We start from the raw sequence: 27,472 nt of genomic DNA on the forward strand, positions 1-27,472 counted from the left end.
ATAGGTACGAGCGTAGGCTAAACCTATTCAGCAAGTTGTTGAAAAAAATACACATCTGATGACTAGAAAATAAATATCGACGCTCTCAATTCTTGGATCGAACCTCGACACCATTCTGCCTCTTGGTTTACCTCCCTTCCCGTGGATGGCATTTTACCTGCATGGTCCTTTTCAAGAACTTGAATATTTAACCACAACATGTAGGCCTAATGTTTAGTTGTGCTGCTACGTTGTTTCAACTTTCAAGGTGATGGTTTATGTATCTCCCAGAGTGAACCACTAGAGGTCGGTATTTGTTAGCTGTTAAAGTTCAGTTAGTCGTCTGATGTTCACAGGTGGATATGATGGCTTTTACAAGTAGCAGTTAATTGGAAAGCACTTACTGTGTAGACATGTCAAACATATTATTAAACTTTTTTTTTTTTTACTATATTTATACAGATATTATTTATAATACATTCTAATGTGTTTTCTACCCTTTATTTAACTAGGCAAATCATTTAATTTAGAACAAATTATTATTCACAATGACGGTCTACCCCGCGAAACCCGGACGACGCTGGGCCAATTGTGCCCCGCCCTATGGGAATCCGATCACGGTCAGATGTGATACACCCTGGATATAATCAAACCCATGGCTATTCTTCATGAACAAGGGCACAATCAGTGCCCAATATAGTCTGTGAATCCGTTTTAGGTCTGAAATTCTATATGATCTATTATTCAAATAATAATCAAAACTGTAGTTATCTACATATCTCAGCAAGAGGCTGTGTCTGTGGATAGTGACATCACAGGGTACTTCCTCATTCAAGCCCAATTCAAAGTTCAACAGTGATATTGCAGTTATAACAGCTGAGGTATTCTGGAGTTGTCCTTCATATATATCTACATATATATATATTTTATCTCAGTAAGGAATCTGTTAAACTGAAGTGGTTTATGTTTTTTGTAAACGTTGATAAAGAGGATATTAACATTCAACTTTGAGGAAGTGCATGTATAACACAGAATGACTCCCTTGCTGTATAAAGATGCCTTTTGGGTAAGTTCCCTCAGTCTGCTACCATTGTCTCTTGATGTCCTGCATTGGTGTGTGTAACTAGATATAACTAGATAGTCTACTGATAACTAATTTAAAATGTCTCTATCCAGAAATATTTGTATTTGGTTCATTCTCAACCATTTACAGACTTGAAAGTGTAGTGAGCCTTTTAAAGCAAACAGCATTAGGTTTCTAAAATGTGACAATTGTCTGACAGAATATGATGTCCACAGTAATAACATGCCAATGAAATTTGGAACTGAACTGAGTGCTGTGGGAAAGCTGGAAAGGTCTGGGTTCAACTCTCACTGTTAACCCCTTAGATATGCACTGTAGGATAGGCACTGTAAGATAGGCACTGTAGGATAGGCACTTTAAGATAGGCACGGTAGGATAGGCACTGTAGGATATGCACTGTAGGATAGGTACTGTAGGATAGGCACTGTAGGATAGGTACTGTAGGATAGGCACTGTAGGATAGGCACTGTAGGATAGGTACTGTAGGATAGGTACTGTAGGATAGGTACTGTATGATAGGCACTGTATGATAGGCACTGTAGGATTTGCACTGTAGGATATGCACTGTAGGATAGGCACTTTAAGATAGGCACGGTAGGATAGGCACTGTAGGATATGCACTGTAGGATAGGCACTGTAGGATAGGTACTGTAGGATAGGTACTGTATGATAGGCACTGTATGATAGGCACTGTAGGATTTGTACTGTAGGATATGCACTGTAGGATAGGCACTTTAAGATAGGCACTGTAGGATAGGCACTGTAGGATAGGCACTGTAGGATAGGTACTGTAGGATAGGTACTGTATGATAGGCACTGTATGATAGGCACTGTAGGATTTGCACTGTAGGATATGAACTGTAGGATAGGTACTGTAGGATAGGCACTGTAGGATAGGCACTGTAGGATAGGCACTGTAGGATATGCACTGTAGGATAGGTACTGTAGGATAGGTACTGTAGGATAGGCACTGTATGATAGGCACTGTAGGATATGCACTGTGGGATAGGTACTGTAGGATATGCACTGTAGGATAGGTACTGTAGGATATGCACTGTGGGATAGGCACTGTAGGATATGCACTGTAGGATAGGTACTGTAGGATATGCACTGTAGGATAGGCACTGTAGGATAGGCACTGTAGGATAGGCACTGTAGGATAGGCACTGTAGGATATGCACTGTAGGATAGGTACTGTAGGATAGGCACTGTATGATAGGCACTGTAGGATAGGTACTGTAGGATAGGCACTGTATGATAGGCACTGTAGGATATGCACTGTAGGATAGGTACTGTAGGATAGGTACTGTAGGATAGGCACTGTATGATAGGCACTGTAGGATATGCACTGTGGGATAGGTACTGTAGGATAGGCACTGTAGGATAGGTACTGTAGGATAGGCACTGTAGGATAGGCACTGTAGGATAGGCACTGTAGGATATGCACTGTAGGATAGGTACTGTATGATAGGCACTGTAGGATATGCACTGTAGGATAGGTACTGTAGGATAGGTACTGTAGGATAGGCACTGTATGATAGGCACTGTAGGATAGGCACTGTATGATAGGCACTGTAGGATATGCACTGTAGGATAGGTACTGTAGGATAGGTACTGTAGGATAGGCACTGTAGGATATGCACTGTAGGATAGGTACTGTATGATAGGCACTGTAGGATATGCACTGTAGGATAGGTACTGTAGGATAGGCACTGTATGATAGGCACTGTAGGATTTGCACTGTAGGATATGAACTGTAGGATAGGTACTGTAGGATAGGCACTGTAGGATAGGCACTGTAAGATAGGCACTGTAGGATAGGTACTGTAGGATAGGCACTGTAGGATAGGTACTGTAGGATAGGCACTGTAGGATAGGCACTGTAGGATAGGCACTGTAAGATAGGCACTGTAGGATAGGTACTGTAGGATAGGCACTGTAGGATAGGTACTGTAGGATAGGCACTGTAGGATAGGCACTGTAGGATATGCACTGTAGGATAGGTACTGTAGGATAGGCACTGTAGGATAGGCACTGTAGGATAGTCACTGTAGGATAGTCACTGTAGGATAGGCACTGTAGGATAGGCACTGTGCTTTCACCACAATTTCCACATCTGTTATATTCTGTTTAACTTGTGAGGTATCATAGTATTTTTGCACAGATGTTCCCTGAGGTGTTGGTTGCTATGGCTCCCTTCCTGCTCAAGGTGGTTCGGAATTTAGCCCTCTCATTGTCCAGATAGATTTGCATCCAAGGCAACAGTTGATAATCTACCTGTCATCTTCAGACATGAAAGAGAACATATTAAATGGGTTTCTATTATACTGTCTACAACTAAATGTTGTTCAAAGTGAATATTCTATGGTCCTCTGGACAGTCCTCTGATTATATTGTCTGTTTGTAAGTACTGTAACAAGTTTTTATGACGCAATGCACATTTCAGTGAAACGTAATATCAATCTTAAATGCTTTGTGAATTTCACCAGGTTCATATACCATGTTGTAAAGACACTAGACCCCATTCTATGGGAACCAATCCCTAAACAAGTTCCAACATCTGTGGAATCTAACTGTTCAGTATGTGCCACTAAATACAGAGACAAACCACTGGGCAGTTTGAGTCAAACGTTTATTTTGTAACTATTGTTGTGTAACTGGATTACGACACCTCTCTTTCTCTCTCTGTAGGGAGTTGATTTCACTAATCATCAGGGCTATGAGGTTCTGATTCAGAGACTATGTGATGGCAGGCGGATGTGCAAAGATGTGGAGGAACTGCTGAAGATGAGGTAGGGTTTCTCTGACGTCATTAAAACTTCATACAAAATGCACGCAGGGATGGTCAGCAGTGATTACACACTGAATCGGAATGTTCATACAACTCAAAGATTGGTCTACACTCTACAAAAAACGTCCTTTTAAGCCTGCCTGTTTGTCTGTCTACAGGGCCATGGCAGAAGAGAGGTATGGGAAGGATCTGGTGACAATAGCACGTAAAGCTGGGGGGCAGACAGAGATCAGGTAAATGGCTGGTTACGTACATATATAGAGATGATATGTTTGGACCATAATACCTACTATGCATAAGTTAGCCAAAATGCTGTCATAACAGATACAAATAACATTGGTGGGGACGTTGGCCCAAATCAAATGTAATGTTTTGGTTTTTTTCTTTAAATAATTTGCCATAACCTGGCATGGCGCGCCTGCTACTTGCTTATATCCCACAACCACTTCACAGGCAATATAATAGGTATTCAATAGAATAATAGTGGTATTTTTAGAACATAATAATGATAGAGTCAGGCTTCAGTAGAGGCACACAATGCCATTAAGTCACACATTCTAGCCCTCGTGGAATCATTTCCAACAGAGAGAGAGAGAGAAAATGTGTGTGTGTGCATCCTCAAACGAGTTTCCTGTTCACACAGTTAATCTTTACACCATTGCTAATTAGCCATTCATGTGACATGGTAAAGTTGGACGAAGAGAAGAGACCAGACAAGGAATCAGTGGTTAAAGATAAACATAATAATTTACTGAGAAACAGTAGCCACAGGATCACAGTACACTTGAAACAACAAACACTAAGTCTTGAAAACTCACTCAGGAAACAAACGCACACAGTAAACAATTCAAGCTTCTGCAAAGGACAACAGCAAACACCCCTCTTAACATCATTATCGCCTTGGGTCAGGTTCTCGTGTCTGAGCTTGTCGGACCGTGGTCTCAATACTCCATATCACAGAGTCCACAATGCGGGAGCTGTGGATGATGGGCTCGGAGTCCCTCTCCTCGTTAGAGGTATCGTGTTGGCGGGACAGGGCACCTGCTTTCTGATTCTTGGATCCCGGGCGATAGGCTAGTGTGAAATCAAACCTGTTAAAAAAACAGAGCCCACCTAGCCTGGTGAGCGTTCAACCTCTTGGCTTCTTGAATGGAGACCAAGTTCCCAAGGGCCCACTTAACTGCCAAGAGCTCACAGTTGCCTACATAGTAGTTGCGTTCCGCTGGCGAGAACCACTTGGAGAGAAAGGCGCATGGGTGCAGTTTCTTGTCCCCTTCATTCTGCTGTGAAAGGACCACCCCTGCTCCGGTGTCCGAGGCGTCCACCTCTACTACAAAGGGCAGAGTAGGATCAGGATGAACAAGGATGGGTCCAGAGGTGAAACATCCCTTAAGCTCTATGAATGCCCTGTCAACCTCTGGAGTGTAGCAAAAACGGGTCTGGGACTTTAAAAAAGTTATATAACCTTTATTTAACTAGGCAAGTCAGTTAAGAACAAATTCTTATTTACACTGACGGCCTACCCCGGCCAAACCCGGACGACGCTGGGCAAATTGACATGCAGGTTAGGACCGAGAGAGGCGCTGCCACTGCACCAAAGTTGCGTATAAAACACCTGTTAAAATTGTTTCACCCGAGGAACCGCTGGGCCTGCTTGAGTGAGGTGGGACGGGGACAGTGGGCGACCGCCTCAACCTTTTTGGGGTCCATTTGGATGCCTGTGGTAGAGATAATGTGACCCAGGAAGGAATCCTGGGATACGTGGAACTCACACTTCTCCATCTTGACATATAGTTGGCTCTGCAGGAGGCATCTCAGGACTTGGTGGACGTGCAGTATGTGTTCTGGAAGGGTTTTGGAGAAGATTAGGATGTTCTTGAGGTAAACAAAGAGAAACCGATTTGAGTGTCATTAATCAATGCTTGAAAGACTGCCGGTGAGTTTGATAATCCAAAGGGCATGATTAAATACTCATAGTGTCCAATAGCGGTGTTAAAGGCAGTTTACCACTCATCTCCCTGATTCTCACCAGATTTTAAGGGTTGCGGAGGTCCAGTTTGGTGAAGAATTGGGCCAACTCCAAGACATCAGGGGCAGAGGGTAACGATTCTTGATCGTAATCCAGTTCAGCCCTCTGTAATCGATGCAAGGATGCAGGCCTCCATCCTTCTTACCCACGAAGAAGCCTGCACCAGCTAGGGATGAAGAGGGGCTAATGAAACCTGCCTCTAGTGTCTCCCGGATGTAATTGTCCATGACTGCTGCTTCAGGGGTTGAGAGATAGTACAGACGGCCCTGGATAGGTGTGTAGCCGGGTAGGAGTCCGATGGCACAGTCGTATGAACGATGTGGAAGAAGGGTGGCAGCTTGCCTCTTACTGCAGGCCTCCGGGAGGTCGAAGTATTCAGGAGGGAGAGCGGAGAAGTCGTGGACTTCAATGGATGCTGGAGGACATGGTGAGGTTCTTGGTGGGGGTCTTAGACATTTAGACTGGCAGTCCTTACCCCAGTCTAGTAGGTGTCCCGTGGACCAGGAGAATAGTGGGTTATGTAGTGCTAGCCAGGGGTACCCTAGGATAAGGGGGTTTCTAGGGAGCAGAAAACTAAGAGTGTTTCACCCCAACCTGCAGTAGAATGAGCTTGGTCTGATATTCCACCTGACCGGAGCAAATGGGCCATCCATCGAGAGCTTGAATCTGCAGAGGGATGGGACACTTCACGCAGGTGACTGGTAATTATCTGGTGAAGTCCTGATCAATAAAATTATCTGTGGCCCCGGAGTCCACGAAGGCTTGATTCTGGTGCTGACGGTTGTCCCAGTGGAGGGTTGCAAGTAGTGACAGACGGTGACTGAGAGGTAGCTGCACAGCTCGTCAGGGTCTCCCCTTGTCCTGGCGTTTCCCATCAGCTCTGGACATATATCACGGAGATGGCCGAGACCTCCGCAGTAGAGGCAGCAGCCGTCGCAGATGCGCCTTTCACGCACCTGTGGACTCTGACGTGTGGGTCACAGCTGCATGGGCTTCTCAATTCTGGGCTTGGGGGGCTTAAGGTACTCAGGAAACCGAGATACTGGGGTGGAGTCAGAAAGGCGCTGTCTCATGCATTCGACTCAAGGTCCTCTCCCAGTTCCCGATAGGCCATTTCATCCTTGGAGTTGGACAAACCCTGATTGAAAGCAGTTTCCAGGACCTCCATATTCTATACACTCTTGGAGGCAAGGTTGTGGAACTCAATGGCGAAGTCAGCAACTGGTCTGGCCCCTTGGCAGATGTTGAACAGTCGGCTGACCACTTCTCTTCCGCCGACTGGGTGGTCGAAGACTTGTAACTCAGCAATGAAGGCTAATATGGAGCTGCAGGTTGGTGGCTGCTGTTCCCACACTGCCATTGCCCACGCCAGGGCCTTGCCCGAGAGTAGAGAGATGATGTAGGCGTTCATGGCCGATCGGTGTGGAACAAGGAGGACTGTAGCTCGAACACCAGAGAACACTGAATGAGGTAGGAACCCCTTGCATGCTCCCGGGTGGCCATCATACCGGTCGGGGCTGGGATCTTGGGTTCCCGGTGCAGGTTCCCTGGAGGAACTATGGCGACATCTGTAGCACTGGGCGATGAGACTTGGACATTGGCCCCTCTTGGGTTGAGGTTGGACTGTGTTTGGAGGGAGTCGGTAAGTGCCTGGAGGGTCTCTGATATTTGGGAGAGTTGTTCTTGCTGCCGCCTCAGCAGTGCTCCTTGGTGGGTTACAACATTCTTGATCTGAGTGATCTCTGCTGGGTCCATGTTTGGTGCAGAAGCTTGCTGTGATGTGGTAAGGTTGGACCCAGGTGCAGAGAGGAGACCAGACAAGGAATCAGTGGTCAAGGAAAGACATACTTTACTTTACTGAGAAACGGTAGCCGCAGGATCACAGTACACATGAAAAAACAACCAACACTAATTCTCAAAAACTCACTCAGGAAACAAACGCACATGGTAAACAATTCAAGCTTCTGCAAAGGACCACAGAAAACACACCTCTTTTAACAGGGATATCATAATGAATAAATTGGACACACCAGAGTGTCGTTAATGTCTCTAGGACGGTCTCTGCTGCCCTCTGGTGACAGGTGGAACCATGACAAGTCATTGATATCTAGATAGTTGAATGCAGTGATTTGACAATCTGTTTATGCATACTGTGTTTAACTAGTATTTAGTATGCTACACTACCTGTTATTGATGAATGCATCATTCCTATTTTTTCAGCACTCTGAAAGCCTCCTTTGATCAACTTAAAACACGTAAGTTTATCCTGTCTACTGCATCTCTCACAACAAAGCCCAATGACAGTTTACAAAAATAACTGTTTTCTTTGACAGAAATTGAAAACATCGGGAATCTGCATATCCAGCTATCCGGAATGTTACGGGAAGAGATGAAGAAGATGGAAATATTCAGAGAGCGGCAGAAAGAACAGAGGAGGAAGGTTTGAAATGTGTTATTGAGTGCTTATTTCATTTTGAAAATCGATTTTGAAAACCTGTATTTATGAGGTGCCAGTAAATTTCAACCATGTTGTTCATCCTCGTTCAGTTTGAGGGGATTATGGAGAAAGTTCAGAAGATGAAGGTGTCCTTATACAAGAAGACCATGGAGGTAGGCATACTGTCATGTCTTGTCATATTATGTCTTGTTCCTGTTCTTTCTCTTCACTCTGTCTCCCTCTGCTGGTCGTATTAGGCTACCTTCTCTTTCTCTCCTCCTCCAGCTGTTCCTCATCTCCTCTAACTACCTCGTTCACCCTTTTCCCACCTGTTCCCTTTTTCCCTCTGATTAGGTCTCTATTTCTCTCTCTGTTCCTGCTTCTTTCCTTGTCAGATTCTCGTTTGAGTTTCTCATGCCAGAACCAAACTATCGTCTTGTTTGCTTCACCCTTGTCCCATCCTGTTGGAATCTGCCTGTTCTTCTGATGCTACGTGTGATCAGGTACCTCTGTCCGCTACGACCCGCGCCTACCCAGAGAGACCAGCAGTCTGTCGCCGCAACCCAGCTATTCTCCTCTGCTGCTAAGAAGGGGACTCTTTAGTAAATATCAGAAGGACTTTCTGTTTCATTTGTCGCCCTCTCTGAGGGTTGTCTATTTTGCCATTTTCTACATCTGAAGAGGATCTATGTCTTCCCTGTGTTTTTACATTAAAGGACTCTGTTTTTGTTAAATCGCTTTTGGGTCCTCACTCAAGTGCACAACACATACTATTTACTCAGGAAATTACATGCTTACTTAGTAAGTCAGTTTAAGTACAGAGTTACATACACAGAGGGTAATAGAACAGTCTGAAAGTGGGACTTTATCCACACGCTTAGAAAAAAAAGTATCTAGAATTTAAGGGTGCTTCGGATGTCCCCATAGGAGACAGGTGGCAGGTAGTCTAGCATTTAAGGGCATTGGGCCAGTAACTGAAAGGTCAGCGGTTTGAATCTCAGAGCAGACTAGGTAAAAAATCTGCCTATGTGCCCTTGAGCAAAGCACTTAACCAAAATTGCTCCTGTTCGTCACTGAATAAGAGCGTCTGCTAAATGACTTAAATGTAAAATGAGAATCCTTTGAAGAACCCTACGGGTTCCTGGTAGAACCCTTTTGGTTTCCATGTAGAATCCTTTCCACAGAGTGTTCTACATTGAACCCAAAAGGATTCCACCTGAAAACCAAAAGGGTTCTAGCTGGAACCAAAAAGGGTTTCCTATGGGGACAACCAAATAACTATTTTCTAGAGTGCAGTGTAAGATTTCATACCCAGAAAAGAGGAAGGCTGACATTACACCCAGTAGACCCAGCTACCTCTCAGAGATGGGTGAGCTACCCAAGAGAGAACATACATCACAGTGCAATTCTGCAAGAGGAAGAGGGTAGGAAACAAAGTATAGACATACACACCCACACACCAACCACAGACTTTGGCCCTATTATAGTGGGGAACTGGTAGGGTAACACAGGCCTTGAAAATGAAAATTTTGGTCTGTATCAATACGGATCTCACCTCTCATAGTCCCATGATTTATGCTCAATTATAAACTGGGTGATTTGAGCCCTGATGGCTGGTATATCAAACCGTATACCATGGGTATGACAACATGTATTTTTTGCATTCTAATTACGTTGGTAACCAGTTTATAAAATATTAATAAGGCAACTCGGGGGTTTGTGGTATATGGTCAATATATCACAGTTAAGGGGCTGTATTCCAGGCACTCCGAGTTGCATAGAGGGTAAGAACAGTCCTTAGCTGTGGTATATTGTCCACATATCACATCTCCTCGGGCCTTATTGCTCAAATATATATAAACTTAGGCCTATTTTTGTGAGTATCATTACAGTATCATACTTACACCCTGTATAACATCCTGTATACAGTGCCTTCGGAAAGTAGAACCCTTGACTTCTAAAATTGATTCAATTGTGTTCTTTCCCTCATCAATCTACACACAATATCCCATAATGACAAAGAAAAATACGTTTTTTACACATTTTTGCAAATGTATTAAAAATAAAAAACTGAAATATTACATTCACATAAGTATTTAGACCATTTACTCATTACTTTGTTGAAGAACCTTTGGCAGCGATTACAGCCTTGAGTATTCTTGGGTATGACGCTTGGCACACCTGTATTTGGGGAGTTTTTCCCATTCTTCTCAGCAGATCCTCTCAAGCTCTGTCAGGTTGGATGGGGAGTTTGAGTTTATTTATTTGTACATTAATCAACGTTATAGTAAAAGTGCCAGTTTTAACCAGCCGGCTAATTGCTCTGTCAAGTTGGATGGGGAGCGTCCCTGCACAGCTATTTTATGGTGTCTCCAGAGATGTTCGATCGGGTTCATGTCCGGGCTCTGGCTGGGCCACTCAGGGACATTCAGAGCCTTGTCCCAAAGCCACTCCTGCGTTGTCTTGGCTGTGTGCTTAGGGTCGTTGTCTTGTTGGAAGGTGAACCTTCACCCCAGTCTGAGGTCCTGAGCACTCTGGAGCAGGTTTTCATCAAGGCCTTTCTCCCCCGATTGGCTGGGCGGCCAGCTCTATGAAGAGTCTTAGTGTCCAAACTTCTTCCATTTAAGAATGATGGAGGCCACCATGTTCTTGGGGACCTTCAATGTTGCAGAAATATTTTTGCACCCTTCCCCAGATCTGTGCCTCGACACAATCCCGTCTCAGAACTTTACAGACAATTCCTTCAACCTCATGGCTTGGTTTTTGCTCTGACATGCACTGTCAACTGTAGGATCTTATTTGACAGGTGTGTGCCTTTACAACTCATATCCAAACAATTTAATTTACTACAGGTGGACTCCAATCAAGTTGTATAAACATCTCAAAGATGATCAGTGGAAACAGGATGCACCTGTGCTCAATTTCAAGTTTCATAGCAAAGCGTCTGAATAATGTTTTTTTTATTTTAATACATTTGCAAAAAAATCTACAAACATGATTTCACTTTGTAATTGCGGGGTATTGTGTGTAGATTGATGAGGATTTCATTTTTTATTTAATCAATTTTAGAATAAGGATGTAACGCAACAAAATGTTGAAAAAGTCAAGGGGTCTGAATACTTTCCGAAGGCACTGTATAACCCTATTCTCTATGCGAGCAATTACATACCGAATAGATTAGCTACATCGTTAGGCTACTCTGTGGTGAGACAAGTGACAAGAGCCAATGGCAGAGTGACATAAATGGAGCTAAAGTGGTGAAGACTGATTATCCTGTACAAGAAACAACCAATCTGAAGCCAGAAATACATATTGACCTAAATGTTTGCTTAAACTGCTAAGTGAGGACTGCACCATTCACCATTTTGACATTGCATACAGTTGCATACAGTTTTAAAGAGATCCAACATTGCTACTGTTTTAATTGATTGTTACATAAAACATGACACCACAGACCACTGTGGCTGCTTCAATGATGATTCCCTGAATGTCTCTTCTGTCCATCTCCAGTCTAAGAAGTCATATGAGCAGAAATGTAAAGAAGCAGACGAGGCAGAGCAGCTTGCTGACAGGAGCACCACAGCCACAACAACAAAACAGTCTGAGAAGGTAACACCACCTCCCCAAACCCTGGAGCTATACAAACACACAGCCCCCAAGCAGTCTGAGAAGGTAACACCACCTCCCCAAACCCTGGAGCTATACAAACACACAGCCCCCAAGCAGTCTGAGAAGGTAACACCACCTCCCCAAACCCTGGAACTATACAAACACACAGCCCCCAAGCAGTCTGAGAAGGTAACACCACCTCCTCAAACCCTGGAGCTATACAAACACACAACCACAACACCAAACCAGTCTGAGAAGGTAACACCACCTCCCCAAACCCTGGAGCTATACAAACACACAGCCACAACACCAAACCAGCCAGAGAAGGTAACACCACCTCCCCAAACCCTGGAGCTATACAAGCACACAGCCACAACACCAAACCAGTCTGAGAAGGTAACACCACCTCCCCAAACCCTGGAACTATACAAACACACAGCCACAACACCAAACCAGTCTGAGAAGGTAACACCACCTCCCCAAACCCTGGAACTATACAAACACACAGCCACAACACCAAACCAGTCTGAGAAGGTAACACCACTGCCAACCCTGCAATTATACACATGTAATATGCCTCGTTATTCAGTGCATTCAGAAAGTATTCAAACCCCTTCATTTTTTTCCACATTTAGTTACGTTAAAACCTTATTCTAAAATGGATTATTCATCAGTCTCTACACAATAACCCATAATGACAAAGCGAAAACAGGTTTTCATAAAATGTTTGCAAATGTACTAAAAATAAAAATAGAAATACCTTATTTACATAAGTAATCAGACCCTTTGCTATGAGACTCGAAATTGAGCTCAAGTGCATCATGTTTCCATTGATCATCCATTGAGATGTTCCTACAACTAGATTGGAGTTCACCTGTGGTAAATTCAACTGATTGATTGGACATGATTTGGAAAGGCACACACCTGTCTATATAAGGTCCCACAGTTGACAGTGTATGTCAGAGCAAAAACCAAGCCATGAGGTCGAAGGAATTTTCCGTAGAGCTCTGAGACAGGATTGTGTCGAGGCACAGATCTGGGGAAGGGTACAAAAACATTTCTGCAGCATTGAAGGTCCCCAAGAACACAGTGGCCTCCATCATTCTTAAATGGAAGAAGTTTGGAACCACCAAGACTCTTCCTAGAGCTGTCCGCCCAGTCAAACTGAGCAATCGGGGGAGAAAGGCCTTGGTCAGGGAGGAGAACAAGAACCCGATGGTCACGCTGACAGAGCTTCAGAGTTTCTCTGTGGAGATGGGAGAACCTTCCAGAAGGACAACCAGCTCTATAGCACTCCACCAAGCAGGCCTTTATGGTAGAGTGGCCAGGCGGAAGCCACTCCGCAGTAAAAGGCACATGACAGCCCATTTGGAGTTTGCCAAAAGCCACCTAAAGGACTCTCAGACCATGAGAAACAAGATTCAACAAGATTCTCTGGTCTGATGAAACCAAAATTGAACTCTTTGGCCTGAATGCCAAGCGTCACATCTGGAGGAACCCTGGCACCATTCCTACAATGAAGCAGGGTGGTAGCAGCATCATGCTATGGGGATGTTTTTCAGCGGCAGGGACTGGGAGACTAGTCAGGATCGAGAGAAAGATGAACGGAGCAAAGTACTGAGAGATACTTGATGATTACCTGCTCCAGAGTGCTCAGGACCTCAGACTGGGGCAAAGGTTCACCTTCGAACAGGACAATCCTAAACCCACAGCCAAGATAATGCAGGAGTGGCTTCGGGACAAGTCTCTGAATATCCTTGAGTGGCCCAGCCAGAGCCCGGACTTGAACCCAATCGAACATCTCTGGAGAGACCTGGAAATAGCTGTACAGCGACACTCCAAATCCAACCTGACAGAGCTTGAAAGGATCTGCAGAGAAGAATGGGAGAATCTCCCCAAATACAGGTGTGCCAAGCTTGTAGCGTTATACCCAAGAAGACTCTGAGTCTGTGATCACCACCAAAGGTGCTGCAACAAAGTCCTGAGTAAAGGATCTGAATAGTAATGTAAATGTAATATTTCCATTTTTGTTTAATAAATACATTTGCAAAAAAAGTGTAAAAACCTGTTTTGCTTTGTCATTATGGGGTATTGTGTGTAGATTGATGACACAAAAAAAATGATTTAATACATTTTAGAATAAGACTGTAATGTAACAAAATGTGGAAAGTCTGAATACTCTCTGAATGCACTGTAGTTATTGTTGTGCTACTGGAACTCGATTTCTCAGTATCAGAGAAGGCTATGAAACAGTTCCCTTTGTTACTGTTTTCCTACTACAAGTAAAACAGTGGTATAGTGGAGGAAAACACAAGTAAACACAGTCTACCCACTTTTTTCTTTTGCCCAACAGTTCATCCACCTTTTGCAGAAAAATGCATTGAAAGAATAGGAAGTGTTACTTTTTTCACCACGACCAGCGAGCAGAGTTTACACATCTCTTATTTTTCTTCTTCTTTTTTTGTAAACTAGACTGGTTCTGTGAGTCTATGAGTTGGTTATAATGCAAGGCAACTGAATGTCCAATGAAATGATGGTAATTCCTGGAATTGAGTTATCTATTTACTAGAAATGCTTGTTCTGTGTGCGTTCTGAAAATGGAGGTCTGTAGAGGAACAGAGAGTCAGGAGAGTCACATCCTGATATTTTCTTCTAAAGGAGAGCTGTCTCTTTTATTGTTTTGTTTAGCAGTCATGTTTTGATTCAGAGCCTGACCAGTTCCTCTACTGCTGTCTTTCTCAGGTACAACACAAGGCCAAGCAATGCAGACAAGCCGTCACTGAAGCAGGTCTGAATCATACCATACAATATACTGTACTTTTCTTTATTGGTGATAATATCAATGGATGAATGAATCAATGAATCTGTAAATCCATTACGAATTTATTATCATTGATCTGATTATTTAAAAAACATGTATTTGTTATGGTAATCCAAGTAAAGAAGAGGGCTTAGGATGCAATAAATGTAAAGTATTCCCTAACCTCTATTGTGCTCCACCTGTACAGAGAAACAATACATGTTGAATGTAGAGCAGCTGGAGAGCGTTCGTCAGGACTGGGAGGGAACACACAAGGGCACGTGTGAGGTTAGAGCTTCACATTGCACCCACCCACAACTGTTACTAGCCCAACTACGACCTCACACCACAGCACACCACGCCCCCTTCCGCAGTATGTCTGAGTAGGCCTATATTTCTCAGTGTAACACCCCCCCTGTGGCTCATGTACATACATCCAGAATAGACTACACTGCTAGAACAAAAAGGTACTATCGAGAACCTAAAAGGGTTCTTCGGTTTTCCCCGTAGGAGAACCCTTTGAAGATGCCTTTTTGGTTCTAGGTAGAACCCTTTTGGGTTCCATGTAGAACCCTTTACACAGAAAGTTCTGCACGGAACCAAAAAAGGTTATCTTATGAGGTCAGCCGAAGAACCCTTTTAGGTTCTAGATAGCACCTTCCTGTTCTAACAGTGTAGTCTATGCCTCTTAAAGCACAATATTGAACGTTACCGATTGAGCAGGTAAGCCTGATGAATCAGCTATTACAGTAGCTTGTAAAGCTATTTAGAGCCTGGTTACGCCTGGTTAGCCTCCTTAATGTATGCAGTCGCTTTTGAGCCAGATTGTATACTTAACAAAAATATAAATGTAACATGCAACAATTTAATTATTTTATGGAGTTACAGTTCATATTAGGAAATCAGTCAATTTAAATCAATGTATTAGGCCCTAATCTATGGATTTCACATGACTGCGAATACAGATATGCATCTGTTGGTCACAGATATCATTTTTTTTAAATGGGCCTCATTATCTCGTCACGGTATTTTTGTGCATTCAAATTGCAATTTCATTCGTTGTCCGTAGCTTATTCCTGCCCATACCATAACACCACCGCCACCATGAGGCACTCTGTTCACAACATTGACATCAGCAAACCGCTCGCCCTCATGACAGCATACACGTTGTCTGCGGTTGTGAGGCCGGCTGGACGTACTGCGTCCAACCGTGTGACAAAACTACATGTTTTAGGGTGGCCTTTTATTGCCCCCAACACAAAGTGCACCTATGTAATGAGCATGCTGTTTAATCAGCTTCTTGATATGCCACACCTGTCAGGTGGATGGATTATCTTGGCAAAGGAGAAATGCTCAGTAACAGGGATGTTAACACATTTTTGCTCAAAATTAGAGAGAAATACGTTTTTTTGTGTGTTTGGAACATTTCTGGGATCTCATGAAACCAACTCTTTACGTTCCATTTATATTGTTGTTCAGTGTGTATATATAGGGATAGATGATTAAGGGTTTGTACTGTATGTGTGTCTCTGCTGTTCCAGGTGTTTCAGCAGCAAGAGGTGGACCGCATCACTATCCTGAGGTGTGTCCTCTGGGACCACTGTAATCACTTCTCTGTGCAATGTGTCAAAGACGACGAGGTGAGCTCAACAATGACCACACTTCAGACGATAGGCAAATGGATTATGGATGGGTCCATGAACTACTCTCTACATTAAACTCTATTAGTACCAGTACTACACTGCCTAACATGCAATGTATCTGGTGATCAACCAAAATGCATCCTATTTGTCAACCAGAACTATTTTAAATCAATTAAGCCTCTTTGAAGACTGAGCATGAATATGATAAATGTTTTTTTGCAGTTTTACGAGGAGGTGAGGAATATTCTGGAGACGTGTGACATCACAGCAGATAACAACTGTTTCATAGAGATGAAGACAACAGGTTCAAGCCCACCAGGTAAAAGCTCACTGAATACAGGACAGAGCGTGAAGGGCCAGGGTTGCTGTCAACATTGGCACCAATGGCGAACACTTCTTAGAGTAATTGAAACGGGTTTGTACTGTGTGTCTCTGCTTTTCAAGTGTAACAGTTCCTCTGAATAACATTTGCCATTTGAAATATTATACGCCTATGCTTAATTTCTGTGGACTTCCATCCTCTTCTCTCTAGACCCCGTTGTGTTTGAGAACTACTATGAGAGGGAGCCAACGGGCGACGGCAGCGCTCGCTTCGGAGGGGGAGGGGTCAGGAAAAGGTCAGCTGGCAGAACTTGGGACTCGTAGGGGCAGTTTCCAGAAGACAATCGAGGAGTAGGCTAAATTGTGTCCAGGAAACCACCCCATAGTGTTTCTGTGAAACAAGCTCTATCACTTTGTAACACTGGAATAACAGTTGAATGCATAGGAATTCTAATATGGACATTGTATCACTACATTCTCATAGCTATACATCAACACATTCATATATATTTGAGAATGGAACATTAAAAATATTTGTGCAGATTCTCCATGAGTATCAGTGAGGGTTCAACTTCCGTGCCAGCGGCGCCACCTGTTGGTCAGACAGTGCCTGAGAGTTCAGATGGAGTGTATGCATCCATACCTGGCTTCCAGTCTGCAGCTGCAGCTGCCCTGCCTGCAGTGACAACTGATGAGGATGATGATACCTTCATGGTGTTTTATGACTACTCTGCACAGGTGAAACCTGCACACACAGTTACAGGTGTCAAGTTACAGGTGAAACCTGCATACACAGTTACAGGTGTCAAGTTACAGGTGAAACCTGCACACACAGTTACAGGTGTCAAGTTACAAGTGAAACCTGCACACACAGTTACAGGTGTCAAGTTACAGGTGAAACCTGCACACACAGTTACAGGTGTCAAGTTACAGGTGAAACCTGCACACACAGTTACAGGTGTCAAGTTACAGGTGAAACCTGCACACACAGTTACAGGTGAAACCTGCATACACAGTTACGGGTGTCAAGTTACAGGTGAAACCTGCATACACAGTTACAGGTGTCAAGTTACAGGTGAAACCTGCATACACAGTTACAGGTGTCAAGTTACAGGTGAAACCTGCATACACAGTTACAGGTGTCAAGTTACAGGTGAAACCTGCATACACAGTTACAGGTGTCAAGTTACAGGTGAAACCTGCATACACAGTTACAGGTGTCAAGTTACAGGTGAAACCTGCATACACAGTTACAGGTGTCAAGTTACAGGTGAAACCTGCATACACAGTTACAGGTGTCAAGTTACAGGTGAAACCTGCATACACAGTTACAGGTGTCAAGTTACAGGTGAAACCTGCATACACAGTTACAGGTGTCAAGTTACAGGTGAAACCTGCACACACAGTTACTTGTCATGTAACCGTGTATGCATGTAACTAGTTGAGATATTGATGGATCATGTTTACATAAACTATTCCACTGCTCTGTATTATACTGTATGTATGTACTGTATATGAACCATACAGTAATTCAAAGCCTCATACTTCTATTACTAACAATGTGTTCCCTGTGCTCCCAGGACCCAGATGAGCTGTCAGTGTCTAAAGGGGATGTGGTGTTGGTGATAGAACAGAGTGAAGACGGCTGGTGGACAGTGGAGAGAAACGGACAGGTTGGGCTGGTACCTGGCTCCTACCTGGCCAAAGTCTAGACAGAGTCACACACACATCCATGCATGGACACACACATGCACGCGCACACACTCATGCACACAGGTACACGGATTCACACACACATACTCATGCACACTCACCCATACATACTGTAGTCTTCAATATGAGGACCCCTTTCTGCTTCTTACTCAGATGTTCTGATCCTTGGTTCAAGACTTCAGAGTAATAGATTCTCCAGCAGTAGAGATGACTCACTGAACTGACTTGGAACGTGAGTCATGACTGTGTGTTCCCCATGAACTATTAGGCTATGCTGCACCAGAGATTGTCAGTCTTTTCACCCAACAGGCCTACTGCATACATACAGTGCTGTGAAAAAGTATTCGCCCCCTTTCAGATTTTCTATACTTTTGCAAATTTTTTATACTGAATTTGATCAGATCTTCAACCAAAACCAAATATTACATAAAGGGAACCTGAGTGAACAAATAACACAACAATTGTATACTTATTTCATAAACAAAGTTATGCAACACCCAATGTCCATGTGTAAAAAAGTAATTGCCCCCTTACACTCAATAACTAGTTCTGCCACGTTTAGCTGCAATGACTCCAACCAAAAGCTTCCTGTCATTGTTGATCAGTCTCACGTTGCTGTGGGGGAATTTTGTCCTACTCTTCCATGCAGAACTGCTTTAACTCAGAGACGTGTGGGGTTTCAAGCATGAACTTCTCGTTTCAAGACCTGCCACAACATCTCAATTGGGATTAGGTCTGGACTTTGACTAGGCCATTCCAAAACACATTTGTTGCTTTTTAGCTCTTTTCATGTAGACTTGTGTTTTGGATCGTTGTCTTGCTGCATAACCCAGATGCAGCTCACAGACAGATGGCCTGACATTCTCCTGTAGAATACAGACCAGAACTCATGGTTCCTTCTATTTAGTCAACTCGCCCAGGTCCTGAGGCAGCAAAGCATCCCCAAACCATCACACTACCACCACACTTGACCGTGGGTATAAGGTCCTTACTGTAGAATGCAGTGTTTGGATTTCGCTAGACATAATGGAACCCATGTCATCCAAAAAGTTATACTTTTGACTCATCTGTCCATAGAACATCAAATCAAATTTTAATTGTCACATACACATGGTTAGCAGATGTTAATGCGAGTGTAGCGAAATGCTTGTGCTTCTAGTTCTGACAATGCAGTAATAGAGTCTTGATGATCATGCATGTGCTTCTAGTTCTGACAATGCAGTAATAGAGTCTTGATGATCATGCATGTGCTTCTAGTTCTGACAATGCAGTAATAGAGTCTTGATGATCATGCATGTGCTTTTTTGCAAACTTGAATCAACTTTTTGGATGATATGGATCACATTTTTTTGTTTTGGAATGGCCTAGTCAAAGTCCAGACCTAATACCAATTTTGATGTTGTGGCAGGACTTGAAACAAGCAGTTCATGCTTGAAAACCCACACATGTCACTGAGTTAAAGCAGTTCTGAATGCAAGAGTGGGCCAACATTCCTCCACAGCAATGTGAGATTGATCAACTACAGGAAGCATTTGGTTGCAGTCATTGTAGCTACAGGTGGCAAACGGTTATTGAGTGTTGGGGGGCAATTACTTTTTCCCACAGGGAAATTGGGTGTTGTACAACTTTATTAATTAAATAAGTAAAATAAATATTTGTTGTAATTTGTAATCTCCGGCCCTTTAACCTAATATTAGGTTTTGGTTGAATATCTGAAAACTTTCAGTATCAAAAACATGAAAAAGTAAAAATCAGAAAGGGGGCAAATACTTTTTCACATCACTGTAGAGAATCTCAGATACCATACAGAAAACTAGTCACACTTTAAACTGTATCAATTGTAAATATGTGTGTCTACACCAACCTGAGAAGTGATCTACAAGGGAAAGTAGAAGAGTGTCTGAATCAAGACCAACAGCTGTACTGTATTTTATATATTATTTTGTATTTGATCAAATATGTAATGTTTACTTGGTTTGGATACATTGAAAAGTGGTGCTTCAGTTCATCTTTGAACAATAAAACATGTTTTAGTTTAAATTTAGGTTTATTTCAAAGTTCTTTCCTCTCCCCAATCTATTTACATGATTTTGTTTCACATTTTCTGCAATGCTACAAGTCTAAATATCAACTTCCGTTTGAACAATAATACACAATGCCACAAAAATACAAAACAAAAGTGACTCCCTCAGTCACAGCCCCAATTCTTTGGTGGTTTACATCAAATTCCCAGGCAGGGTTGAATATCGAGTGAATCTCAATTGTATTCCTCATGTCCTCCCCCCTCAGCTTCTCAATGCACAGATCTGAAGTTTCTCCACTTGGATCTTCTCCTCCAATGCATTTTAAAAAGGAGGCAAGGAGAGGGGACAAGGAATCAAGAAAATACTATTGAGATTCATCCCCTCCCTTTCATACTTGGTATTAGAATGTGTGTGTAGGAAAACACCTACATATGTACCAAGTTGTAACACAAAGCTCTATCTACACATGGGTCTTAGGTAACACCGGTAAAGTACCTCTCCACTACCTATGAATGGAGACTGGGTTGACGGACTCACAATTTAGCGGTAAACTACAGGGTCCCTCATAGATAAAGGTACTTCTAATATTCACATGATTAAATATTCCTTAAATACCTCCAGAGCTCTAGTCATAGTGCAAAATGACACATGAGACAGGAGTACATTCCACATATTGCACTGAGCATTAGTTCTCTTCTATAAAGAGCCCCTAATCATCCCTTGTGCCCCAAAAGGGAAAAGAAAATAGACAAGGCTGTATTTCATGAGCAAAAGAAAAACAACATCAATTCGCCATTTAACAACTTTGGCCTTAGGCGTTCCAGTGTCTAAAAAACAACATTTACAATTAAAATAAAGTTACAAAGCATGTTCAATAAATAATTATTTTCACAGATCCCCCCAATCAACAGTGTATACCCAATAGTTATCCTGTGCAAGGTGTGCTTGAGCTTACTACTACTGAAAACGACAAATTGTGGACATGTCAGGTGAGGCTTTGTTTCTTTATTCTTATTGGTGGAGCCCTTGGTGCAGGCGGGGTCTGTGTCCTCCTCATGCGTAGGTTGCTCCGGTGACCAGTAGCTCATAGGCCGGGTCGTGCCCCCTCCTGCACAGCACCACACAAGCACACAGCATACCCAGCATCTACGGGTACAACAGTATGCATAGTTAGCATAATCATCATCGCTGCACCCAGAATAAAGTTTCACGTGCACTGGCCAGCTTCTCCGTCTTGTGAAAGACTAGAGTCATGCTCCTAGAGCGACAGTAGTGCAGGGTTTCTGTCCCAGCCTTGTGCCATGCCATCACGTGATTTGATTAATTGAAGAGAACTTGGTGTGTGAAGTGAAGTTCTTCGAATGAAGGAGAACAAAAAGAAGAACCAGAAGAATCATACCTACAAAAAAAATTAGAAAAAAAGCACAGCTCGAGGCACTCTAGTCTTCATTAACCGGGTACATTGAGCATTAACACCTGCACAATGTGACACATGCGTTCGTCAGGGCTGTTTTTTAAATGCTCTTCATGCCTGGAGAATAAAAGCTCTCTATATTAAAACCCACTAAAGTGCTTCAACCTCAAGTTTTCTACCACTTTACTCCTTTTTGGTGGATATGTTTCTTCCTGATCTCCCCCATCCCAGAGGCAACCGTGGCTGTTTGGGATACCTGAAGCGTTCTACATTGTTTTGACTCATGACACTGCATTTGAACATCCATTTCATAATTACTATACATCCAGTGACTCCACAAATACATCAAGTGATCCTCCCAAGGAGAAGGGAAGTGACTGGTCAGCAGGACCCATGTTGTGATGTCCCCGTAAGGTAGTGTTGAAATATTGAAAAAACTATTTGACACAATCAGGTCAGCTTCTCAGCAGCAGCTCAAGGCCTACTAGACATTACTGCAGCTCTAGTTAACATGCACCTGGTACACATGGTTCAGATGTTATTACAGAAGGACTCAAATATCGGCCTAGGAACAGTGGGTTAACTGCCTTGTTCAGGGGCAGAACGACAGATTTTTACCTTGTCAGCTCGGGGATTCAATCTTGCAACCTTTCGGTTACAAGTCCAACACTCTAACCACTAGGCTACCTGCCTATATTGGTTTACCTGTATTGCAGCGAAGGTCAGAGCAGCCCAAATGACATACATCATGATTTCTTTCAGCTTTTTCACAACAAGAGCTTCACAGCCCTAGAGGAAAAAAGACAAATATTAAAAACGTGTCTGTATGTCAGTATTTTCTTTAGGAAAGACATGTGCGAGTCGAATGTCCAACCAAATCAAATAGATTCCCATTTGAATGCCGTCACGTGTTAGGTAATGGTGTTCTAGGAGTGCCCACTGACAATTCATTGACACCACATGCAAGTGACTACAATAAAATGCAAGGAGAAATGAGGGCCTACGAAGTGACCGTTGGCTCCTTACACAATATCCTGTTTCAGTGTTCATTTAAAAAGAAATTCTGTGCCTCCATCCTCCATCCTGTGCCTCCATCCTCCAGCATTTGTAAGCTACTTGACTAGGCATTAGATTAGGAGGAAGGAGGAATCTAAATATTCCTCCTTGGTGGACTTGTATGACGTCTGTAAATTCTCTTTAAAATACAGTGAACACTTTTCAGACTCACTGGTGCAGGAAACCTTGTGGGCCGGTACCAGTTGATACAATACTGTAAGTTCGCTAGTGAGAGCGCAATCTCAAGACAGACAGGCATAGCAGAGAGATGATGCGATTGAAAGACAACCTGAACCAATCACCATGCATAGCCAATGGGATTTGTAATAAATGCCATTTAGCTGACACTTTTATCCAAAGTGACTTAGTCATGCGTGCATACATTTTACGTTGGTGTGGTCCTGGGATTCAAACCCACTAACCCTGGCGTTACAAGCGCCATGCTCTACCAACTGAGCTACAAAGGTCCATTTATAGACCATATTTATTTTCATTGTGCTATTTACCAGCTAAATGAAACGCTTGGTTGTGCGTGTTCTCTTACCTCTGGGTAGAGGTCGCCAGGCCGGCTCATGGTTCCAGTACAGTTGCTGATGTTGGGTTTACAGCAGCTGACTGGAACACTGTTGTTTCTGGACTCCTTGAACCAGCGAGTATTCCTCCAGTCAGAGTAGTTGTGAATGCCACAGCAGTGGAGCTATGACAGGGGAGAGGGTAGGAGAGAGATGGGGAGAGAGAGAGACTGCTGTAGGCACCTGCAAACTCACCTGTAGTCATCTTTTTTTATTTAACATGTCAGGAGAAATAAATCCAGTGGCATTGTTCTCACCTGTCTCTGCACATAGTCGATGGCTCGGCTGGGGGCATCTGTGTTGGTGCCATTGTATTCATCATACACCTTCTGAATGGAGTGGTTCACCTGATCTTCCACCTGAGTACAAGCAACAACGTCAATGTCATCTGTGTAAGAATTGTAACATTCATATTAAATTCCAACAAACTGCATTCCCATTCACCCTTTTCTATTGCTTTTGTGTGATAAGACAGTAGGCAGTAGGCCAATACTAACCCTAGCTCTGTAGATATAGCCAATAACAACCACAACAACTTCTGTGACAAACACCAGCAGGAGAATGACAGCAAACTGCAGAGCAAAGAGAAGAGATGATCAATTCAATATCTAGTCCAAAGATAAGAAATTACATTTACTTGCATTATTTAAATTACATTTGCATCCATGTGCTTTTCAATACATACAGCTGTTAGTCCGCAGGAGCTTTCCCTTATTGTGGCACAGCATCCAATCAGCCCAATGATAAACAGCAGAGTCCCGACTGCTATTATAATGGACGCTGGGATCAAGGTGTACACATCCTCAAAGAAGTGGTCATAGTCATCATATGTGATGAACACATAGGCTCCAATGTAACACAGAATTCCAGCTGCAGCCTAGAGAGGGGGCAGTGAGAGGGAGACAGAGCGAGAGAAAGAGTGTGGGTCAGGCATGTAACATCTAACATTTTTTTGCTTATCAGAAAGAAACCCAAATATTTTGTGCAGACTGAGACATTGTTTTAACAAACACACATAACCTAGCGTTGGTATGTGGTCACTGGCTAGCTGCTGGTGTGTAGCAACTGTATCCTCAGTTTCACTTTAAAAACTTGCACAAAATATACCCTTGCAATAACTTATTAAGAGGGCATATGCCATTTTTGTGATAAAGTGTGACTCTGAAGTTATTTTGGAGTGAGTTAAGTCATTTAAATGTTTTTCATTAATATGACCCATGTATTTAGAATGATTATGTAATATGTTATTATTCAAGTAGAAACAAAACTACTTGAAATCTGTCCTTAAATGGAATATATGTTTTACTTGAAATCCAACACTTAATCAAATATCTACAATTAGTCAATATTTTAAAAAACAACTATGTATTCTTACAACAATTGCAACCCCTGTCATTCTATTTTTATTTGAGGTACTTTTAACTGTTGTCACTGGCAATTCATGTATAGGGATTATTATTTATTGTTCTTGTTTATTTTACTTTAATGCTATTTTATGTTTCTTCGGAGAAAAATACATGTGTAGTGATGTCCTATGTTTTTTGCTATTATATTGCAATTGGAAATGCGTATTTTTATTTTATTTGAAAGGGAATCCTCAGTTATGTAATGTTAAGCTAAGTGAACATTGCAGCACACTGTATTACCAAGCACTATCAGATTGCTAGCCGGACTCCTTGCTCGGGCCAAACTCTACACCCGTTTGTTTCTTCTCGGTAATTAAAGTATATATCAAACGACATAGCAGCGTAATAATTTAGTGTGAGTCGTCAGGCTACTATCAGATGAGATTGGGTGAGAGGTTAGTCCTAAATAATATGAAATACTAACTTGTGAAAACACTGATACTGCAAAGAAATGTCGGGGACATCGGCGCATGGCGGCTAGGCGTTAGCTAGCAGGCTAGCTAGGTTTCTCACAGTGATACCAAAGATGTTCTTCATTGTTCTCTATGGTGATACGTTCTGCTAAACTGACTGGCACAAACTACAATAGTGCATATAGTCTTACCAACTGTTATGCAGTATTTCATTCAATCTCGCTGGTTTTCATGCAACAAATTGCAGCATTAAATGTCAGACGGTTGGTTAGCTAGCTAAAAGCGAGAGGTAACAACAATGGCAAACGCCTGTCCGGCGTTAGCCAGCAGATCCGACACGCTTGCTCACAGCTGCATTAGTCTCTGACACCGCGAAGCCGGCGCGAGATATAACTCGTTAAATGTACTTTAATCCAGGGATGAGAAATGCGTTGTACACCGAATTGTCCCATTTCCCAACTGTTACACTGAGAATATTGTATATTTAAAACTAGTAGTCGTTCAGACGTTTTCTTCCTCATGTTAGTTAGCATGTGGCAACAGCAGCCATTTATGGAAAGTATCTTATACACAGGAATGCTGTCCTACCCACCAACGGGTCAGATCTGCTGGCTACCTGTCCTTGTTCTACCCGTGCTTGCAATAACAGCAAAGCATACATTTCAGAAAATACTGTATATTTTAATAAACAAACTAGATAAGATGGTTGGAAAGCTCCACATAATCATTTTGTAGAGAATTAACGTGAGCTAGCTAAATGTTAGCAGACGCCTCCCTTTGCTGCAACTAACGTTAGCAATTTCTGTTGCGTACTGTAATTAATCCCAACCTTGACTACCTAGCGTCAAATACATGTTTTGAAACAAGTTCGTGATATTTTACCCAGAATATTAGATTCAGAAACACCAAGACGGTCTTTGATGAAGTAATCCCACACTGGCCCATGGTTGCGCTGGAATCCAAATATGTTACTGTAATTTCGGATGGATCATGGATGTTGTTATGATAATAAAATGGCTGTCCTGTCCGTTCTAATTACACCTCAGTGCAGTGGTAGGTTCTGCCCCACTGCCTTCTTCTACAAAATCGCCAAAAGAGCGGATATGTCACGTGTGCAGATGAGATCATCAAAACAACCCGGCGGCAAACTTCTTCTGTGGGGTTTATCGGCAGATGGCATCCACTGTTATGGGTCATTACTGCCACCTACTGTACTGAAGTGTGAGCTAGAGGGAGGGGAATCCTACATAAATCCTACCTGCCAGCCCTGTTTCTCCTATAAAAATATAAACAATTATACTGTATTTACTGTTTTTTTTTATGGTGCTGACAGAGAGGGCTGCCTCGCTTCTAGTCCTTAGGAAATGTTGCAATATTAAAATTTTTATGTATTATTTCTTACATTGTTAGCTCAGAAAATCTTAAGTGTTATTACATATAGCCGGGAAGAACTATAAGATATCAGAGCTGCGTCAATTTACCAGCACTAGGACCAGGAATACAACTTTCCCGAAGCGGATCCTTTGTCCGAACTACCCAGGGAATTTGAGCTGATTCCAGAGGCTGACCCAAAACAACGCCGCCAGAGAAGAGGTAGACGGAGCGATCCTCTGGTCAGATTTCGCACACACCACCCACCTCTTCCAAGAATATTAATAGCTAACGTCCAGTCTAGATAACAAGGTAGATTATATTAGGGCAAGGGTTGCTTTCCAGAGAGACATCAGGGATTGTAACATACTCTGTTTCAGAGAAACATGGCTCTCTTGGGATATGCTGTAGGAGTTGATAATGCCACCTAGATTCTTTGTACGTTGACGGGAATAAACATCTCTCCGGGAAGAAGAAGGGCGGGGGTGTGTTTCATGATTAATGACTCATGGTGTAATTGTAACAACATACAGGAATTCAAGTCCTTTTGTTCACCTGACCTAGAATTCCTCATAATCAAATGCTGACTGTATTATCTCCCAAGAGAATTCTCCTCGGTTATTGTCAAAGCAGTGTATATCTCCCCTCAAGCCGATACCACGATGGCCCTCAAGGAACTTCACTGGACTTTATGCAAACTGGAAACCATATATCCTGAGGCTGCATTTATTGTAGCTGGGGATTTTAACAAAGCAAATTTGAGAACAAGGCTTCCTAAATTCTATCAGCATATTGACTGTAGTACTCGAG

The 27,472-nt window shown here is 42.8% G+C and overlaps 2 protein-coding genes across 4 annotated transcripts; one reads left to right on the forward strand and one right to left on the reverse strand.

Moving 5' to 3' along the window:
• Nucleotides 1–594: 594 nt before the first annotated feature.
• On the forward strand, nucleotides 595–19,555 carry LOC109881534 (proline-serine-threonine phosphatase-interacting protein 1-like). Of its 3 annotated transcripts, XM_031831276.1 has the most exons (15): nucleotides 824–860; nucleotides 968–1,045; nucleotides 3,755–3,855; nucleotides 4,013–4,087; nucleotides 8,104–8,138; nucleotides 8,217–8,323; nucleotides 8,431–8,493; nucleotides 11,831–11,929; nucleotides 14,672–14,717; nucleotides 14,938–15,017; nucleotides 16,271–16,369; nucleotides 16,595–16,691; nucleotides 16,905–16,989; nucleotides 17,236–17,431; nucleotides 18,274–19,555. In XM_031831276.1, the coding sequence occupies exons 2-15, from the start codon at nucleotides 1,013–1,015 to the stop codon at nucleotides 18,403–18,405; spliced, it is 1,248 nt and encodes a 415-aa protein (XP_031687136.1). In that variant the 5' UTR covers nucleotides 824–860; nucleotides 968–1,012; the 3' UTR covers nucleotides 18,406–19,555. The 3 variants fall into 3 exon arrangements, with proteins under 3 accessions (XP_031687135.1, XP_031687136.1, XP_020329243.1); XM_031831275.1 differs by having other exon boundaries at nucleotides 595–1,045; XM_020473654.2 differs by lacking the exons at nucleotides 824–860; nucleotides 968–1,045; nucleotides 3,755–3,855; nucleotides 4,013–4,087 and adding an exon at nucleotides 4,256–6,310.
• An 879-nt stretch (nucleotides 19,556–20,434) lies between these two features.
• Nucleotides 20,435–26,449, reverse strand: LOC109881531 (tetraspanin-3). Its single transcript, XM_020473651.2, has 7 exons — nucleotides 26,174–26,449; nucleotides 24,158–24,349; nucleotides 23,970–24,044; nucleotides 23,730–23,831; nucleotides 23,445–23,597; nucleotides 22,550–22,633; nucleotides 20,435–21,576 (listed from the first exon to the last, which is right to left on the reverse strand). Exons 1-7 carry the CDS (start codon nucleotides 26,234–26,236, stop codon nucleotides 21,484–21,486), a joined length of 762 nt encoding a protein of 253 aa, XP_020329240.1. The 5' UTR covers nucleotides 26,237–26,449; the 3' UTR covers nucleotides 20,435–21,483.
• Between the last annotated feature and the right edge of the window lie 1,023 nt (nucleotides 26,450–27,472).

The sequence above is a fragment of the Oncorhynchus kisutch genome, linkage group LG8, assembly GCF_002021735.2.
Source record: "Oncorhynchus kisutch isolate 150728-3 linkage group LG8, Okis_V2, whole genome shotgun sequence".
Lineage (NCBI taxonomy): Eukaryota > Metazoa > Chordata > Actinopteri > Salmoniformes > Salmonidae > Oncorhynchus > Oncorhynchus kisutch.